Source organism: Lepisosteus platostomus, chromosome 11 (genome assembly GCF_059453375.1).
Source record: "Lepisosteus platostomus isolate fLepPlt1 chromosome 11, fLepPlt1.hap1, whole genome shotgun sequence".
NCBI classification, from domain to species: domain Eukaryota; kingdom Metazoa; phylum Chordata; class Actinopteri; order Semionotiformes; family Lepisosteidae; genus Lepisosteus; species Lepisosteus platostomus.
Genome location: NC_142621.1, coordinates 10,679,596 through 10,693,008, shown reverse-complemented (window position 1 = coordinate 10,693,008; position 13,413 = coordinate 10,679,596). Strand labels below are relative to the sequence as shown.

Genomic DNA, 13,413 nt, shown 5'->3' with positions numbered 1-13,413 from the left:
CCACTGCACTTCCTGCGTGGCCTCTCGTGCCTCTCCCCCCTCCCTCCTCCTCCACTTTTCCAGCTTTTGTTCTCCTGTGCTATTTAATCTTTGCCATCTACCCTGTCTTCCTCACACCTGAAGAAGGCTCCACAGCTGAAACATTGTGTTTCCTTTCTTTTGTTTTCAGCATGGAATAAACCCTTTACCTGTTCCTTTGCAGCGTACTCATACTGACGCAACTACCCACTATGATTACTATTGATGATCATGAAAGATGGAAAGATTTGTACATCCAAACATTAATATTAATTACCAATGCAGAAAAAGAAAGTATTTGGAAATGATAATCTGTAATGCCATCAATATGTTTGTTTAAATTAGTCATTCATCAATTAGAAAAAAGTCTCTGGAATCATTACATTATTTAAAGTTCAGATAAATTTTCTGACACAGGAAAACAGCCTGCCATTTTAATTTTGTGAGCAAAGACATCTATCTGTAGTTATCAGAATGTCATTGCTGGGGCTGCAATATATGCAAAGGTGGATGATCTGTCCAGTCTCTAATTGAGGTACCTCATTGTTGGTATTAGCACTGCTAGAGAATGTACGCCTAAAGTAAGCACATTTGTCTACCATGGAGAGTTCTCAATAGGCTCATGCTAGTACTATCATGGAGTTGGCTGGTACATCACCTTGTTTTTCTTTGTACTGATTAATTGGTCCAAGTTATAACAGCCGGAGGTGAAGAAATTTAAACCTTGTTGCATGTCTGGCTACAATGCTATATTTAGAGCACAGTCATCAAGAAGAGAAGATTGTGTATTTTGACTTTGGGTTGGCTTTGAGGTCAACTTAGTTTGAACTATTTGCCATCAGTATTATACTTGATTTCAATATCAGGGATATAATTATGGATTACACGGATTAAACAGTCAGCAGTGCTAAGAACACCATGCTAAAAAGAGTTGGAGACTCACACTGGAGCCTGGGGACATGATAGAATATCTTCCATCCAGGAGACATGCAAGCAGGGCGTGTGGAATCATTGGACAATGAAGAAATTTTTTTAAGGCAGCCGAACATCTTTATTATCTCCCAGAAGGTTTCACTGCTCATGGTGTTAAATACCTTATTTAGATTTGAAAGAAAGGTGATGTAGACATTGGCGTTCTATTCTTGACATTTCTCTTGGAGCTATCTAGCCGCAAACACAGTTATTCCATGGCCTTTTCTGAAGCCACACTGGCTCTCTGGAAGCAAATCTTGGTCTAACTAATGCCTAAGTAAGACTCTAGGCATTTCCGGAGAATTCTGACAATTTTTTTCATGATCAAGAGTACTAATATCACTCTCTGTTTTAGGATGAGCAATTCCCTGATCTTGTAGATTTCAATTGGGACTGTGTCAGCTACTGATGTCTTGCCACTGCAGAGTGGGCTGATGGCTCTTAGCTTCTGCTGTAGTTGGTAGGGAAACCATCCATGGAAATATTGATGTCTAGGGCTCTCCTAGAAATTCATCAGCTAGTGCCAGAAAGCCACACTCTTGACTACGACATGACTTATATGGAGGATCTTGGGTGTAACAGGCTCAGTGTAGCATGGTACAATGATGGGATACCATTGCTCCCAACTGTACCGTAAAGAGCACAGCCCCATTGTAAGAGAAATAACAACCTAGCAATAACAACAATGATAATATTTTTTAGGTTTAACCACAATAACTGTGATCCTCAGTTTCAGATCAAACTTCGTTCATGACTTAGCAGTACTGTCTTTCTGAAATGAATAAAGCAAGCATAATGTCGGCATGCAATCAGACTGAGATGTGAAGATGTGTGCAATGACTTATTTAAGGCAGAAAAAAGCTTGTTGAATTAGCACAAATAGATTATCTGTCCTGCATTCCTGGGCCCCATTACAACCCCAGCAGATTCAGATTGACTGCTTAGGCTATTAAGCACATTCAAGGGGGAATTCTAATTGAACAATTAATCATCTTATCACCGATCAATAAGTAAAACAGATGTCTTTAAAATAAATTGTTAAAAGTGAAGAAAAATACCATTCTTAATTGTTATTGAGAAAAATTAAGCATTTGGATGAACAACAGGGGAATATTTAGTAGGTCAAAAACTATTACGTAGAAACAAGGTCATAATTAGAAAGAATTTCTTTAACGTTCTGTGTATTGGAATACTGTACTATAACATTACCAAGCAAGAGACAAAAAGCTAGAAATCTAGAGAACAAAGCTATTCTTGTGGTATAATACAGTAAATTAGTATTGTATTACTGTGTTCGATAATAATGCTTTTTTTAAATGGTTTGTGCACAAAATCATTGCAAGCCTAATAGAAAGCAATACTTTGCTGAGAGATCTATTTTATTCACTTAAAATATTAATTTCAGTTGTTTTCTTTCAATAAACTAGGCATAAATGTAGCTATGTCAATAAATGTTCTCTACCTTAATGTGGCATGAAAAGGAGAAATCAAATTTTTATGTACTGTAATAAACTCCTACTACAGTAAATAAAGAGTCAAATATTCAGCATATACATTTATAATTGTATTTTATAAATAAATATCTATTAGATTACTTTACAGCTGCATATACATTATTGTGTATTTATTATTTATGTTAATTCTGAAATCTCATTTTTATCCAAAAAGTGGCAAAATAAACTAAAGAATGATGCATCCTTCAATATCCAAAATTGAAAAGTAAGAATAAACTGAACATTTTAGAAAAAAAAACATTGATTTTCTTTAGCTCATATGAGACAGCTCCCACTAGAATTTTCAAATTGGTAAAGGTGATAAGATAAATTACCCAAATTAAAGTCAGTTCAAATCATATAACATTGTAAATATTTTTTTAAAGATCTCTTTGAAATGTTGCACATTTCAGTTCACATATAAGCAAAGTTAATGAAGATGGGTCTCCCAGTGAGGCACATTTTAAAATGTGGTGTTTTTGAGATAGGTCTACAGGAGATAGGACTCAGGTGGGGAGATAGAGTTACTCAGTAATGCCTTACAGTTAAATTTTAATGGAGCAGGGAAGGAACTGAAACTGAAAGTACCATAATCAATTCAGCCATACAAGTGAATTACTGATCCACCCTGAGTCTGAATTTTTCACTGCATACTTTTTTGCAGCTAAATTTTTGGTGGAAAATTGAATTGGATTCCCAGAGGCGGTATGGAAAATTAGTGAAAATAGCTGTTTTTCCAATTCACCTTTTCAGCAGTATTTGATGAACAGTAAACTAAGATATCAACTGGGAAGCCAGCTGTGCATGCCCAAGGTAATTTGTAATTTAAAGGCCATCCAACTTTGTGACCAGATGAATCTAAACTCTAAAAATGCTCAAAATTAAACAAATTCTTACAAACCCTGCAGATCACAGTATATTTTTAGCTAAACTATATATTTGCTCAAAAACAATACAGTATTTTATAAGTTCTTTGTCTACTTAGTTGATCTACTTAAAATTCTTACACAAACAAGAAACATTGGTTGCATTTGGTTGTCTTTACCATATTTTCAACCTTAGTCAGAGTTCATAAGTCCAAATGAGCCTTAGGTTATGGACTATGATCTTACCATAACACCCATATACTCTGCAAAATACATTAAAGGTAGGCTGTTGTAAGATCAGCATACTAATTTACACAGATACAATTCTGCATAACACTGGAGTCACGTCAAGAGAACAGCTTATGCACTAAGAATAATATTTCTATATACACCTTTAGTTACAATATAAAAGTGTGATGAAGGAAGATTAATTGAATGACACAGCATAGTCTGCATTGCAGTGACCTCAAAGTTTTCACACATTTTGTTTTCATCTAATGTTTGTTTTGGGTTTATTTACTATTTATAGTAAGTACCTTGATTAAATATGTATTGCTCATCAGAAATAAATGGCACCCCATATGTTTTACCTTGAGCAGTCAAAATACAAAATTGGAAGAATTTCATTGTACTTATATCCTCTAATTGAATTCTGAAATGCATCATTACAAGCTGCTAGTATGTTTCCATACATAATTCAGAGAAGTGTCTGGAAGGCATCTGCATGTTTGAAGAGTCTGTTGTTGCAATCAACATATCCTTTTTAAGGCCAGCTCATTCCTGCTTTAATTACTTGGTATTGATCAGACCAGAAAAAAAAAACCTCCAGATTCACACAGTAATTAGGAAAAGCACATGCATCCTGCTACCTTTTCCAGCTCTCCCAGCATGCTGATGAAGTGGGACATAGAAAGAAGCGTTGAATGCATTTTAATCAACCTGTTTTATATATTATTTACTATTATTACATAAATGAGTCCTTCATTTATATTTTTAATGCAGTGGATCCATCTTCACCTCCATTTTCCTTGGAGCCATTGCCATGCATAATTAAACATATCAGAATTAGCATAAATAATGAATATAGTTTTGTTGTGAAAATAATAGAAGCTTGGGCAGCAACATTAAAAGAGTTGCTGTAGCATTTTATTCTTACACTACTGTAAGTACTATTTAAGATTTCATGGGTTTCACTCTATACCAGAAAAGGCCATAGAATTCTGCAGAATTATGCAGGATTTCCTCTCATGGGAAATTGCTCTTGCAGTACCCTGCAGAATATTATTTCAGGTTAAGAAGCTTATATTTCTAGTGCAAGAGGAAGGGCTGTTCAGTGAATTGACAATGTCAGAAAACAACACTTATGAAAATAATCTAAAGGATTCTAAAGTCCAAATGCTCAACTGAATCCTATTGGTCATCTAAAGGTTATTTTAATACGTTAAGCAAACTACTATGAAACAGAACAGAACATCAACTCCCTTTCTCTATGCTGTATATTACTTTGGTAAATTGGAAAGACCATTAAGCAGATGGATAATACTGTAATAGTTCTGGTGAATTAAGTAAATGTTCCTCAGGAACCACGTATGTGGTAGTCATGTAAGATAAGAAGACAGAGGAAGCTTTGTCATTGTGGGCAAGAACATATACTGTACATTACTTTGCGAAATTGTGAAAAAAATCTTGGCTACAAAAAAAATGGAGGAGAGCACAAGAATGGTCATTTTCCTTCATAATAATGCCTAGATTTATTTAGATATCTGCATCCCTGCAGACATAACTGTCTTCCTCTTTTATGATATACAGACATTAATGAGACATTGCCAATGTGTTGGCAATCTAATGTGTCTTTCTTTTACTGAGAAAGCTATACAGTTAGAGGTAGGTTGTCAGTGTTCTCTGATAAATCAACCCCAGGTACTTATTTTCAGTTTATTTCTAATTATTGTTTGGAATAATATGAAAGAGAAACAGAAGATAACATGGGAGGTCCTTTTCATTTTGATCTCCAAATTACGAATGTCTTTGCAGCACTTGACAGCTTGCTCCTCTTTAAAAATGTATTGCTCACATAGTGGACAAAGTTATCTCATAAATATGATGGCAGGCAAATGTGATCTTAATTCTAGAAAGCCTTGGATTTGTATGTTACTTTTTGTTTATACTTATTTATACTTTTGAACTATTGCTTATACTGTATTGTGGTAAAGGCAGAATTTAATTAACTTCATTACAATGATAAAAAAGTAAATACATTTTCATGTATTTTATATATACAGTACAAATTATATTATATTATATTTGACTTCAATTTGGATATCACTATATGTAACACAATAACAGATTTGTTTGTCCATTTAGAGATGTGCAGATATTAATTTAATTTAACTGAAAAAAATGTTCTCTTACCAATCTTGATTTCTCCAAAACATTGAAAGCTGATGCATACAGTTTGTATTCTTTACACAACAAAACTAATCAGAACTTTAAACAAAAGCATATATTGCACATACTGTACTGTATGTTGTATGCAAGTTGTAAGTGTTCATTCCAGACAACATTTATTTTATGACTTAATAGAATTCCTCTCTTTAGTCATCATCTGACAATGCCTTCCTGTTTAGTGCATTGTGATCTTCACTCTCTTAACAGTATCAGTAGTCTCAATCCAGGGTCATTTTTATGTGACTTCTTTGGCAATGCTCTCAAAGGTACCTATGGATATGGCTTACTAGTCATTATACTGTAGGTGAACTGTACTCAGAGAAAACCTAGTATTAACAGTAAACACAAAGAGCTACAAAGAGCTGTATGAGATACAGTAACCAAGGGATTCCATTCCATAGTATTTTAATAAATAGATCTCCAATTTTTCCCAGAAACTAATAATAATGGTAAAAGTATATTAACTCCAATGTATCCCCCAAAACCTATTCAGGTACAAAACTGAGATAAATACACAGTTCTATATGTAAGGAGTCAATTCATTTAATATGTGAAAGAATCATTCTTTCAACATTTCTTGAAAACTCAATATTTTACATATTACACATAAGTCTTATTTAGTTTATTAGTCTTATTTAGTACTAAACTATTTTATACTAAACAAAGGGTGACATGTTTGTGAATAGAGGAATTTCCTAGTATAACAGGTTTAAGTCCTGATTAATTCACTTATTTTTTCATTATTACAGCATTTTTAGATCAAAACCAGGTATAACATAAATTGTTAAGTTTTGTTAACTATGTATAATGTGTAAAGGCTTTAAATACAACATTCAGTAGTCAGGATGTATTTTTCCTGCAGTCTTAAATGCCTACGCCTAACTAGTTCAGTGATATGTCCCCAGTGGATTTTGTCAAATCTGCTGTAAACGGGTTTAATCATAAGATTACTCTTCTTCTGATTAAGCAGAACTCTAATTGTTTTAATCCACGACTGAACTTTGATGAATTCTAATTTGGAACACTTTATTTGGTGACTGAAATCTGTGTCATTATAGATCAAGTTATTCTTGCTTACTCAAGAACATCTTTTTTTTTCTTGACAAAATTAACAGGAAATGAAACGACCAGGCAATGGAAATTAGAAAGGAGTCTACATTCTAATTTTGTAGATATGGTGTGGTTTCACTGGTATTTTGTGTGTTAAACCCCAGTGAATCTGTAGAATCATCTAAACATACAGTACCAGAATTTAAAAGGGAAGTGTTCTGAAAAGAAATATAATGTAATCTACAGTATGTAGTCTGGATCATTTCTCTTGGACACGCATTCAGTATTTTTGAAATCATAGACGCAAGATAAGAGCAAGCAAATCACAGTTGCAACCTTTACAAAAACAAACAATTAAAAATACATCCTTTGGGAGTTCAATTCGAAGGACCTGCTAAACCTTATATACAGTACACATACAGCCTTAGTTTTATCATCTAAAAACACAAATGCTTTTTGGATTTTCTAAATTAAAAATATTTTTTATTTTTTATTATCATTTTCTTTCCATTAGGAATGAATGGGGTAGGTGATATAAATTAGTAACTTTTAGCCTCTACCATCCACTAAGCTATTTTTCCATGACAGTAAACTGTATAGTATACTTTGTTAAGGAGCTGGCACTTTTTTCACATTGTGTATGTGTTGCCTCTGGTGTGAATAGGAAATACTGCTCTGAATTTATCATTTCATCCTATAAAATCACATCACATTTGGTGTGTACAAGCCCTAACATGCAAGAATGCCCGCTGTTGTGCTTTTAAGATGTAGTCTGTGATGTTTAAATGGGTCAGTGTCATCATAAGAATAAAACTGTGCTAAATAATGATTACTCAGAGCCCTACCACTCCTACGACCTAGAGATGAGGTTTCTCAGGCCACCTTGTACATTTCCCTCTGCCCTGTTGCATCTCCCAAACAATTGCTCGCCAGTACTGTTCAACCTACCTTGAAACACCAAATCCTGCCTAAGAACACCTTTCAGACTTTAAAAAAAATATTTCAACATCTAAAGAGGAAAAAAAGATGCAGCAACACAAGTACTAGGCATCATAGTTTCAAAAGCTATACATTTACTTTTTTTACTTATTTGGCACTTCCTTCTGCCAAACATTTTTTAAATCAGTGAGCTGCTTATTTTAAAAGAAATTCTTGGCAGCATTAAGAATGACTTCCAGTAAAATCAAAGCCTAATGACACAGTTGATCTTATTTGTAGATCATTTAGAATACAGAGGTGAAAAAGTAAAGTAGAAATGGGTTCTGTCTGGTTTGCACTTATGACTCCTCAAGATGTAATAGCTGAACTATCTTCATCCTACGCTCCTTACAGTGTAATGTGTTTTTTGTTATCTGCTTAGACAGTCATAAATCAGCAGCTAATTAGCACAAATGACATGACCTGATGCATTTAATGCTACCTTTTGTACCTTCCATCAGATATCCCACTGCAATACGAGCTGGCCTCTAAATTAAAATAAGATATATAGTTGAAAGGAAGTACTTTAATTAAGGAACTTGCCTACTGTACAGTTCTATAAATCATTAAAGGAAATTTTCCTTGACTAGCAAAGAAGGCAATGTAAAAGGCAAATTTCACCCATAAGGGTTATTAAGTTTTTGCACTAATAAGAATGTATTACAATAACTAGATGAACTTAATAGCAGTACCTCTAGTGAACTTATTGCCCAGGGAAATTCCTCTGAAAGCAAGGCCCATAATGAGTCTTATGAATAGCATAAAGGCAAAAAGGGATAAAAGACCTAATGTTTAGGTCCCCTGCCTTAGGTCTTTCATAAATTTAGTCCATTGTTTGCAGCTGTCTGACATAAGAGATTTCCTAGTTCCTGTTAAAAGCTCCTTTATTATTGAATTAAGCACAAAATATAAAACACAAGTTTATAAAGTAAAGTCAATGTACAACAACTCAACTCAACAACAACTCAGTCTTGTTTTGTTTTGATAACAGCATATCCAGCTTTGTATGTTTCAATTTTAAAACATACATTGAGAAACACTTCATCTGGGACCTTGGTAGATGCGAGATGGCAGTTTAAATGAAGCCACTCTACAATTTCCTAAAATAAATAAATTCATAAAACAATATGTGCATTAGATAGTTAATTATGGCACAAAAATCCTTTACTTTCTTCACATTCCTGTTTTCACACATATTACATCTATTACAAACATTGGTAATAGTGTGCTCATCTTACCGTATATACTGTATGTAGAAGCCACTGCATCAAATAGAAATATCCTGTGTTCTGCAACTTATTATGTGAATGAAATAACTCAATTTCACTGACATCATCTTAAGTAATACTGGCTTTCAAAATACCCCAATTAAATATAAATCTTTACATTTTTTAATCGGAGAGAACAATTATAATTTATTGAAATAATTTTAATATTGTTTCATTCAAATATATTCTAGGTAAAGAGAACATTTTTTAATTAAGATAAAATAAAAATCTCGGACAGCGAATGCATCTTTAGCAAAATTGAAATTATTCTCAAAGCTGGACAACAGAAAGATTAAGAACTGAAATAACAATATTGTTAAAAACATAAGCAGAAATATTCCATAAATGTCCTACCTTCCTTGGACCTTTATGTCAGATATGGCGTAGAAGTATCTTGACAAGTTATGTTCATCGACCACTGTTGCTCCTGTAGCTGGTCTCAGAAGTCTTATCCTGAGGTCAGTGATGGTGAAGAAGTCCCTTAAGTTTTTGGTCGTGTCCAGCTGTCCATAAAGAGAAGCCACATTGTGCAGCCGAGGTCCTGCAAAAAGGGCGAATCGGTCTTTGATCTCAAAACGAACCGTTTTGTCATTTTTCCATACATATCCCCTGGAATATTCTTCTGTACAAATGATGTCCAACAGTGTGCCTTGGGTCAGATCATGGACAGTCTTGGGTTCCATTTTGAAAGCTTCCAAGCAGTCTGTGGCATAGAACTGATATGGCTGCCAAGATCGACCATAGTCTAGTGACTTCTCAAGGATCATGAGTTCTGGGCGACCAGACTCAAATGTTATTACAATGTCATCTGTGAGCTCTATAGTCTTGTTCCAAGATAGAGTGATGTTGACCAACAGTGGCTTTGGATACTTCTTCCAGGATGTTGACTGCCAAAATGTAGTTGGGTTTCGACCTTCAAAATCAAACATCAATTCAGGAGGGTGTGCCAGCTCTTCAGTGCTAGCATCACATTCATTATTGCACATATAAGGATTTTCCTGGAATAAAAAGAGACAGAAATAAGACAAATAATGAAGACGGTCATTATGTACTTTCTTGCTGCGAGATTTACAGCTTTGTGTAGAAAAAAAAGTATGGTTTAGTTCACAAGAGGATTGCAGAGGGTTATAAGTGTTTCCGTATATACAATTGTATAGGGTTGTAGGACATATTTGTGATATATAATTGCAATTACAATTTAATGTATCTAGTATTGTTGTGCCAAACGTACAGGGAGTAGAACCCAGATGAGAGAGTGTTATAAACGTCTAGACTAGCATCTATTTGTTATGTAGCTACAGTATTTCCACAAAACATCACTCAGCCACTTACAAGAACACCTACATGCATAAGATTTTGCTCTTCTTAATGAAGACACACATTTTCACATATTCCTGGGTCATGTCTGGGTTAAATTTTCAATAATTAAATTTTACCTAAATCTAATTATTATTACTAACCTTGATTTATCTGCTTTCTGCTTATCTGCTGTTGTAGTTTGCAGCTGAAAATCTCTATGAATTATTCAAGCAATATGCTACATTTTTCCATAATTGTATCCTTGACTACAACATGTATATAACGTAGACAGACTTCCCTTGAGTAAGTCTTTTATGTTACCTTCATAATATCTCATAGACTACATAATCAGTTCTGTGCAGCATTCATAGCCATTTATGATCACTCTTCCAAAAGACATGACATAGATTTTGATGATGAATCCTAACTCTAATTTTCCCCATTCCAAAGTCTATTCCTTACCCTGATCCACAGCTCAAAATGTAAAATACACTGTGATGCACTTTGACAAACATAAGGAACATCTGTGTTTCTGTTATGAATGTTAGAACATCTTACGTGGCCTCCACGAAGGCATTATGTATGTTACATAAAGCCTAACTGAAATGAACTCTGACCCCGGTGACTTAGTATTGTGAAAACAGTTCAAAAAGAATAGCCATCAAACAACTCTATGCAAGCTTTCTGAGAACACTGTGCTAGAAATACAAACCTGTTTTCTTTACAAAGTGCAGGGAAAAGCTAACAAGTGCTATAAACTTTCTGGCCTTGATGTTCTTCAATCTATCAAGTCTAACAGTGTCCTCACTTAGAAATGTCCCCTTTAAAACATTTGTACTGTTTGCCACAAATCATTACACCACAATGTACTACAATCTCTGGGGCTTGATCCAGACATCTGCTGTCCTATTAGCTTCAGGCTAGGGAAGTACTTCAGGAAAGACTTTTCACAAGATACTAGCTCCAATTTATCGGGACAAGATAATCCGCCACTTGATTAGGTAGGAGATGTCAGCAGCTTTGTCTGGAACACTGCCGAGGTGATTGGAGTCCTGAGCTGTAATTCAGAAAGGTAGAGGGAAAAAATGTTTCCTATAATAAGCTTTTACTTTTTCCTGTCCTCCAAGGCAAGGTGAAAATGAAGCCTAAAACTGAAAGGCATTTAGCCATCTATCACATCGTGAATCACATTACTCTTCTGATTTGTGGATCCCCCATAGTCTATTTAAAAGACAGGAAAGTGGCTTAGAGAATAAGTGCACCCGCAAATAGTGCATTTTTCGGAGTGCTCTTACTTTTACGTTACAGTTTGGATTTTAATAAGTGTTACCTTCTCACCCTCTCATTGGATTTCCAGTACACTCTCCTAAAACACACATTATCATGCTCTTCACAGTAAGATTCTTTTGATAATTAATACGAAAATTGGTTTTAAATAGTAACATAATTTAGCTTTGGTGTCAGCTAATCATTCATAATGACCAAAGCTTATATTAGAAATAGATTAATAATTCAATATTACAAACAGGTTTCAACATTTTCGAAACATCAGACTGTATTGTGCCCCAGGTTAGAAATAAAGGAAGTAAAAAATAATTGCATTTCTAATTTATTATAGTTATAAACCACCGACCACACGTTGAACACAGATAACAACATTAACTTCTGAAAGCACAAATATTTCTTTTTTTGTCCTGGAATGAAATCAAAACTTTGACCTTAGTTCAATGAAGGTTTCTCCCAGATCAATCAACTTAACACACACCCCTTCAAACCATGAAGAATAATTCAAACAGTGTTGAGTTGTGACTAGTCTCTTTGCATTTATTTTAGCTGTGCTATACAGTAGATATTGTAAGGATAATGCTGTACAGTACCTATGGCAAAACTTTTTGAAGGAATTTTAAGAAACATTCTCAGAAGTAATGACTGCAGTATTTTCTTAAACATTCTGGCCAACATCAGATATTTCCTCACTGTGCTGAAAAAAGTGAGGAGTGGTTCTTTTAAAAACTTGTATTGTGCTATATATGATATCAGGTAATTACCACTGAAATACACACACTTTTTAACTAGACATGAATGTATCTCTATTGATTTCTTCAGGCAGGCACAGAATTACACGGTCTAATACTGAGAAGCCTTAGTGGATATATACTAACATAAAGGTTAGGACCTTTCATTAGAGCCTACTCTGGTACTGATTTAACAACAAAATACTGCCTTATGAAGATCAATACCCTTGCTGGTCATTTCAAACCGGAGGCTTGAGAAAAGCACTGAAGATCGCCATTGAAAATCAATGGGAATGTTCCGTTTTATTTTACGGCACTGAGTGCTCTGTTAGGGGATTAATGGTTTGGAGCACATTAAAATAACTGACATCACTACTGCTGTAGACCAGATCTGTAATTATAGAAGCTGTTTCTATTAATCCTAATCTGATCTACACAGACAAGAAATCAGAGGAAGCCATGTATATTAGAGTTGGTGGAGCCATTTAAGCATAAAGGTCAAATTAAATTGCACCTAATGATGTCTTTCCACAAAAACATCCGAGGTTAATCCAATATTGTGTGTCATTGATGAAGTGAAAAGTAGAAGGAATTTGAGTAGAATATTCCTCAGGAAACCAGTGAACTGCACTAATCCAGCAGTTGTTATCCCCATTAAAAGTGTTCCAGGTAATTTCAACTGCTGAACATTAAAATCACATAACAAATTACAACAGTCCCTCCTTTGCACAATATCATTTTTTGGTAATTTTTGTTTTGTTGGAGAATATGGCTTTTTAATGGTTAATTTAGCACAGCTTTACAAATACAAATGATCACAAATAATGACAATAACCCGATCTGTAGTTTCAGGAAGAGACGATGCCCTTAATTTATTATTGCTATCAATTGTAGAGCTTATTTACAATACTGAGCACAATCTTAAGTTAATTCAATAAAGATCTATGGTACGTTGAAGGAAGAACAAAGAAAATCTTTACTAAAATGTTGAAAATAAGAAACCCTT

At 34.4% G+C, this 13,413-nt stretch overlaps 1 protein-coding gene across 6 annotated transcripts in view; it reads right to left on the bottom strand.

The window, feature by feature from the left end:
- The window catches only part of ntng1a (netrin g1a), a 124,562-nt gene that overhangs the window by 57,241 nt on the left and 53,908 nt on the right, over positions 1 to 13,413 (bottom strand). For all 6 annotated transcript variants that reach the window (XM_088598371.1, XM_088598373.1, XM_088598374.1 and 3 more), the window contains exon 3: positions 9,448 to 10,091. In XM_088598371.1, coding sequence (XP_088454497.1) covers positions 9,448 to 10,091 — 644 coding nt within the window. The remainder of the gene's footprint in view (positions 1 to 9,447; positions 10,092 to 13,413) is intronic.